This window comes from Cyprinodon variegatus, unplaced genomic scaffold, assembly GCF_000732505.1.
Source record: "Cyprinodon variegatus isolate N-32 unplaced genomic scaffold, C_variegatus-1.0 Scaffold1095, whole genome shotgun sequence".
Lineage (NCBI taxonomy): Eukaryota > Metazoa > Chordata > Actinopteri > Cyprinodontiformes > Cyprinodontidae > Cyprinodon > Cyprinodon variegatus.
In genome coordinates, this window is record NW_015151548.1 from 190,412 (window position 1) to 197,421 (window position 7,010).

The 7,010-nt window shown below is 40.8% G+C and overlaps 3 protein-coding genes across 6 annotated transcripts in view; 1 reads left to right on the top strand and 2 right to left on the bottom strand.

Annotated features, from left to right (window-relative positions):
- Window positions 1-1,431, bottom strand: part of omg (oligodendrocyte myelin glycoprotein) — a 5,691-nt gene extending 4,260 nt beyond the window's left edge. For both annotated transcript variants that reach the window (XM_015400364.1, XM_015400363.1), the window contains exon 1: window positions 1,284-1,431. In XM_015400364.1, coding sequence (XP_015255850.1) covers window positions 1,284-1,291 — 8 coding nt within the window. In that variant the 5' untranslated portion in view covers window positions 1,292-1,431. The remainder of the gene's footprint in view (window positions 1-1,283) is intronic.
- The window catches only part of nf1 (neurofibromin 1), a 136,404-nt gene that overhangs the window by 87,721 nt on the left and 41,673 nt on the right, over window positions 1-7,010 (top strand). The gene's annotated exons all lie outside the window — the stretch shown is intronic.
- On the bottom strand, window positions 2,673-6,176 carry evi2b (ecotropic viral integration site 2B). The gene is made up of 2 exons (XM_015400362.1): window positions 6,059-6,176; window positions 2,673-4,865 (listed from the first exon to the last, which is right to left on the bottom strand). The coding sequence occupies exon 2, from the start codon at window positions 4,837-4,839 to the stop codon at window positions 3,640-3,642; it is 1,200 nt and encodes a 399-aa protein (XP_015255848.1). The 5' UTR covers window positions 4,840-4,865; window positions 6,059-6,176; the 3' UTR covers window positions 2,673-3,639.

The window sequence follows — 7,010 nt, forward strand, 5'->3', positions numbered from 1 at the left end:
TCCCTTTGAGACATCTGAATTGCGGTCGCATTTCACCGACGTACAGAGTAGCTATGCGGAGGAGGAGAGAGACAGCAGCACTCAGAGATTTTAAGCAGCAGCTACTTCGATGGTTAATTAAAAGTTAGGAGACGGGTTGGTTAAAAAAAATTAGAGATCATGCCACTGAAAAATCTGTTTGTTAGACATGCAGAGCTTTTTCAGCTACAAATGGCAATGGATTGTAAGTTTAAACAAGTTGGTATTATGATGCAAGAAGCTTGAGAAAACATAGTTTGTTCTTTTATAGTTAAAAAATCCTGGCTTCTCAGGGGACAATGACTCACAGTTACAGGTTAAAATGAACATGTTTTTTCTTACTGTGCAGACAGAATCAGACTGCAGAGCTTCTACATAACTTCAATTTTAGTTTCTGACATCATTATATCAGTAAAGAGGTTCATAAATGTTTTTAAGCAGAGCACAGAGAGAAGTACTGTAGGGAGAGCTGCAGATTTAAGATGAAACAGATTTACTGGGATATTCAACATGCAATAAAATATATCTCCAAGTTTACCACAAAGTTTACAAGAAAAAAAATGCTATGCTATATTTAAAATGCAGCATATCCAATTTTTTCTGGATGGAATTGAAATTGTACTTCTAGGGATGCATGATATATGAACTTTGGAATCGGCTCTTATTAATTATTTTTTTCATGCATTGATGTTTTTGGGCCCTATATTTGTAACGCACTAAAAGGCATCTCTCTAACATCTATAAATATAAATATCATGTATTTTGGTCTTGTGTTTTCAAAAATAGGAAAGCTTTCAATAAATATGTTTGAGCTCTTTTTTTTTTTGGGAAAATGAACCTAAGGAAAGGGAAGCTGTCGGTGGTTTTCAGATTTCTGCGTTGGATTTTTAGGTTTAACGGTTTGATTATAAAGCTGTTAGACCACCGTTGGCTTTAGATTATTACCATGAGTGCAAATATTTTAGAAGCTACCCCTTTAAATTCTGCCAATAAGGAAACATGCTGCAATGCAACAAACACATTTAGAGCAGTAGGTTGTGTTTCTATAAACGCATGTCATCTGCTCAATGGGGGCAGATATTCTGCTGCAGATGTGCTTTTCATCCAGACCGCTAATCTTTATTCACTGTGTGACTCTAAAAAGGAAGGAAACAACTTATCTCCATGTCTGTTCAGCGTGTGAGCCACAGTCTTCTGGTGAATCGGCAGGATTCCTACATTTACATCAATGTTTCTAGCTTTGGTACCATGCCAGGATCACTCACCTTGTCATGTCAGTAGTAGCAGCATCTCTTCTCCTCTCTGGATGTTAACTTTTCAAGCTCCAACTTATTCCTTTGTGCATTTTAGATCATTGGTCTCTTGCCTTTTTTCTGGCCTCCAGTGCATCTAGAGACACGTCTTTGCACATGTTAGCGCCGGCTCTGTTCTGCTCCCTGCTCTGGAGGGATTGCAGGGAGAGAAAGGAGACAGGAATGCAGCAAAGAGCCAGTCCACCGGCCTTTGATGAGGCAAGCATAATGTGGAGAGGGGGGGTGTTCAATAGGGAAAGCGCTTTTTTTCAGGATGCTGCATCTTTAGTTTTCTTGTTGGGGGTTTCTGTATTCATTAGAGACTAGTTAAGTTGGATTTCTGGGGTTTTTCTACTTTTTTTGTAATTTAAAGAACATCTTTGTTACTAAAACTTTGGCCTAATCTGTTTTTTATTCGGACAGACAAAGGTTGAAAGAATTTGAATGCAATGCAATTTGAAGTTTAAAGAATGCTTTCAGAGATAATCTGTCCAGCTGTTTAATATATCACTCAGTTTGTTCCTTCTGGCTGATTTGGAGGGTGACCCTCAGTGACTGAGCTCTCAGTGATGGGGCAGTACCTCTGGCCTTAAGCCGCACAGAGCATAGTTCACAACCAGCAGTTGAAATAATACTTTTCTCTACAAAGCAAAACTGTGTGTTTAAAAATAAATATGTCTGATCTAAAAAGTGCAGAAAGTCACCTCCTTAACGTAGCTTCGATCATTTGTGAAATATTTTAAAACATATTTCACAGGTGGAGGAGGTGCAAGACCATGATATTGATCATATTCTCCTAATTTAACACATTTTATTGTTATGAGTAGTTTTGCTCCTGAAGGTAAAATGTTAAGCATCTGACTGAACATTTATGCATCCTTCTGATCGACGTCAGGCCTTTCCCAGAACCACTGGGTCCCATTTAGAAACAGAGGGGCCCCAGTTCCGGCATGTTGACAGATATGCTACATGTAACCCAAGCCAACGCACGACTTTTTGTAAAAAGCAGCAATCAAATGAATATTTACCATTGAAAACATGGTTGATGCTTCTGTCTGTCTCCTTCCTTTTAGTCTCCTATTTACTTCCTTCCCCTTTCTTTCTCATTTCCTTCTCTCTTACACTTTAGTCTTTTCTTTGCTATTCTTTTTATATATATAGAATTATCTGAAGTCAAATTAAACACAAATACACCAATTCAAAATTCTAAAGAATGGAGTGTACTTTCCCAGATTTTTAGTTTTTTATATTGCTTTGTGGCTTAAAAAAAAAGTCTACTGGGACTGAAACTGTCTGGTTTGTCACCAAAAGTTTGAATGAACAGATATAAGCTGACACAACTTGTTTTTTTTTAAGGTCCTTTATTAGCTGGGCTCAGACACGTTAAAATGCTTTCAGAAAAGCTCTTCCTGTGTGAAGTACTGTAGAGAAATGAGACAGCAGGCTAAAATAGCTTCCCTTTTTTTGGTCTGTGACTGTTTTCCGGAAACTTTCCGTCTTGTTCAATGCATACATTTAGTCTCTAGTTACCTTTAACTTTGCCGTTTTACAAATTTCACTCATCTTCCTTTCATGAAGCCCAGAGAATGTGAATATCTACACATAAACAATACTTTCACAACACAGCTGGCTAAGCTGGTTTTTAATCAGTATTTAAATACAGGTTTTCTAAGAGTCTTCAGTAAAACAAAAGGGTATAATATTCAAATCACAGAACATATGTAGAAAAAGATGCCTGGATTTCCAGAGATATTTTATGCCGTTGCAAACACATTTGTGTGGTACTGTTTTTGTGAAAACTCTTCCCCCCGGGTAAACATCCAGGAAGAGGACGCCTGCCAGTTTCAGCAGCTCTACATTTATCCAGGCTTCCATAGGTCCCTCAAAGTGACATCCATCTGTCGCATGTTGCTCCTCTCCGGGGTTCCAAACCTTTCTTTTATCATTGCTCTAGAGAGAAAACCAGCAAGTCACTCCAGCATATCTTTGTGAAACATCTGTCCTGCCCGTTGTTTCTCTTACACCACTTCCTTCTGCTTTTTCAGTTTTATGCCAGATTAATTTAAAGACACTTCTTTCAATCTGAGCAAAAGCAGGACAAAATCTCCATTACACTCCTCTCTAATAAAGAGAAGGAGGTTTTAGTTTGGATAGGAGTACATTGATTGAACTAAAGGTCTTAAGCACAGTTGGCTGCATCCAAACTTGAGATCTGACAACAGATTTACAAGTATGCTTGTGACTCCTCGGGGCCATCGTTTGCTTTTGCCTCAGAGCGTCCCAGGACACCAAAAGCTAAGATGACCTTCTGAGGATAACCATTGGTTTACTAAACCGAAGTCTGTATGACGGTCATTACAACTCTCTCCTCAGCTTCACCTCCGCTCTTTATTTCTGCAGCTGATTTGTACGACTTTTCTTGTGCTGCATTTCCATCCACAGTTTGACCAAAGGTGCTTCCTTGGTGTTTCTCTTCAAAAGTGTCTCTCAGGGGGATTTCCTTCATCTCAGTTGGGTCTTGAAGCAAAGAGAGTCTCTTAGAAAGTCTCTGAGGCAGGAAACTGGTTAAGGAAATTCGGTTGGACGACCTCAACTCAACATTGCCATTGTTAGCGTCCCCCTCTAGAAATGGGGAAGGGCCTGCCCAGGCTGAAGGCTGCTGCTTCTTCTGATGTCTCTGTTTGTAGATGAAGATGACCAGAAACCCTAAGATCATCAGCAACAACGCTGCACCTATTACTGCCGCGACAATCTTTCCGTGGGGTGTATCATCTTTCTTGGCCTTGTTGATGGGGTAAACTGTGGGTTTCTCAGAGGTTGAGGATTGTACTCCATCCCCACCTGGACTTGGCTTGGTTCCTGTCGATTTTGTTGATTCAGGCTTGAACGTCGTGGTTTCTGCATTGATGGTTGTGAACTCTGATGTGGATGTAAATGAGGAGGTTGTTTCCTTCAGTTTAGTATGAGAAGTTGAAGTCCTAACTGTGACAAGACTTTGTGTGATAATGCTCAGCGTCGCAGGTTCTGTTGAACCATTGACCCGGTCACTCATTTCATTAGTCGGACCCACTGTTGGTTCTGTTGAACCATTGACCCAGTTACTCAGTTGACTAGTTAGAGCCACAGGTGTTTCTGTTGAACCATTGACCTGCTTACTGACTTCACTTGTTGGTACCATAGTTACAGATTTCCAGAGTCTAGACTGAGCGGTTGTTGCATCCGGTAGACCTGTGAGAGTTGCTTCTGTCCGTATTTCTATTGGGAGAGTTGCAGGAGGCGTGTTTTGAGTTGGCTGTAATGGCGCAGCAGAGCTTCTTTCCTCCTTCACTGTTATCCCATCAGCTCTTGTGGCAGATGTAGAGTCGAAATCCTGGATCTTTGACATCTGGTGGGAAGTTGATGGCTGTTGTGTCGTCAGCTGGCTGTCTGGGACCGCCAGGCCCGTTGTTTCGTTGGCGGAGTCGTTAGGCAGCTGGGATGTTGCCGTACTGATTGCTGCCAGCAGCAGAAAGGAACTGAAGATGTCCATACTGGCCTCAGGTCTTCTGTTTCTCGCTAAAACAGAAGGAATTGTGGATCCGTTATCGGGTAATAACATGTTATCGAACAACTACTGCAACCAGTTATCTCTGCAACTAAAGGTTTTCATTCTTGCAATGGTAAACTACCATTTAACCCGTTAACTGCCATGTCCTATCTGCATATAGTGCCTCCAAATTTGCAGCCTCATGCTGCCAGAATAGAGCTATTGTCTGTCCTTCCAACAGCTTTAAATGGCATACTAAGTTCCGCCATCAGTTAAAGATCGCCAGCTGATTTTATTTATCCCTTTTCAGGCTTTTGGTGATTTTGATGCACCTAGTGCGTGTCATTAAGCTCTGGATTTTCGCCTCACCTTTCCACTGCCTCATGTTCCAACAGTCAGTGCTGTTTAGTCTAAATCCTTATTGAACGGACAGAATCACAAAGGAAGCCAGGTTTGTTTTGACTTGAAGAAATTTAGTAGAAATTAGAGGAAAGCTAAGCTTAATTTTGAAATTTTTCTACCTTTTGTTTTGGAGGGTTTTTCGTTTGGTTGACATAAATCTTGTCCTATAATCCGTGGGGCATGTCGACACACTGATCTCATGTAACAGCAGTCATTCTCTGTTTATGAAGCTGCCCTATTGCGTCTTGTGCTGCAGTTAATTTTGTCCTCGCTGACAACTTCCTGTTATTGGTAGTCACCGTTATGCACCAGTCCTCTAATACCATCCCTGGTTATCACGCGGACAGCTCATGAATACTGGCGTTCATGGTCTTTGGTTTGCCGATGTCCAAACTAGAATGGTTTCTAAGGGGAACTTCTGTCCACTGAGATGAGCTGGAGCTCCGCGTTCATTTGATTCTCTGTATTTACTCTAAATAATTTTATTTTTAAGTCTCTACAATCAGGATATAAAATGTTGTACGGGGCGATGTAATGATATCATCCAGTTAGATCAATAAAAGGGTTTCTATCTAAGGACCACCAGCTGATTGCATCATTTTCTTGACTTTGCAGGAATTGCTCCTCCTGGTTGAGCATGTGGCGACAGAAGATCAGCAGTAACTGAATAAAGCCTCAGCCAAAATACCTGAAAAGGGCTTTTCTCCTTTTGATAAATTATCTTATTGCATTTTGACAATATTTTCTAGAAGCATCTACTAAACATAAACCTCCTATTAAAGAAAATATTTGCAAGTAAAGAGCAGAAAGTTGTACTCACAGGCGACTCTGCCAGGGGAATGCAGGTTTAGTTCCAAGAAGCATAGATGGTGAACAGATTAAAGTGTTAAGCAGAATGCTGAGCGAATGAAAGCAGGAACTAGGAGCAGAACACAACCCCACCTTTTTGAAATGTTGAAATCGAGACTTGCCTAACTGACAGGAAATGAGACATTTTTAAGACGTACTCTCTCTTCAAAGCGTTTGCCAAATATAGTTGTTTATATCTTGCATCAGCACCTCAGACTGAATTAGCTTCTTTAGCATTTCATGTTGGTTGAACTGGTGAGCTCACTTTATGTGATGTTGGATATATTTTAATCTGTTTCTGTACTTTGGACTGTGGAAAAAAAACAGTGAACTGTCCATCTTCTGACTCTGGAGTCTTTGCTGTCTCTATAAACAAAGCTTGGGTTGGTCCATTAGACTAAGACCATGTTTCTAGTGCTGCTCAGAAAGCCCCCGTCTTTCCCATCCAGGCTCAGATATAAGGCTGAGCCGGGAGGTTTCTTTCCACCCTGAAATATGATGTTACTTTAGGGATGTTTAAAGGAAAAGTCCGGTCAGCAAGGAATAATCAATGGATCATCATCTATGCCTAAAACTAATATGTTTGCGGTGATTTAATGAATTTGGCATTAATCAATAAAAAATAAGAACAATATTTTTCGTCACGATCACCGAGTCTGGCAGCGGCCATTTTTGCCCAAATATAGAAACCCCTCCCTCCTGCCATCACAGTGCGGTAAGCCTAGCGCCATTCTCCCCGCTTTACAAGCAAAATCAATGGGAACTACTAGACACACTCTCACCAGAGCTATAGTGAAACTGACAATGCCCACGTGCATGGCAGCTGGATGTTGAAATACATCGGGTAAAAGTGAAATAAAAAGAGTTATTCCACCTTTCTGATTCCTGATCCTCCACGGACGGGTTGGTCGTTGGATCGCCAA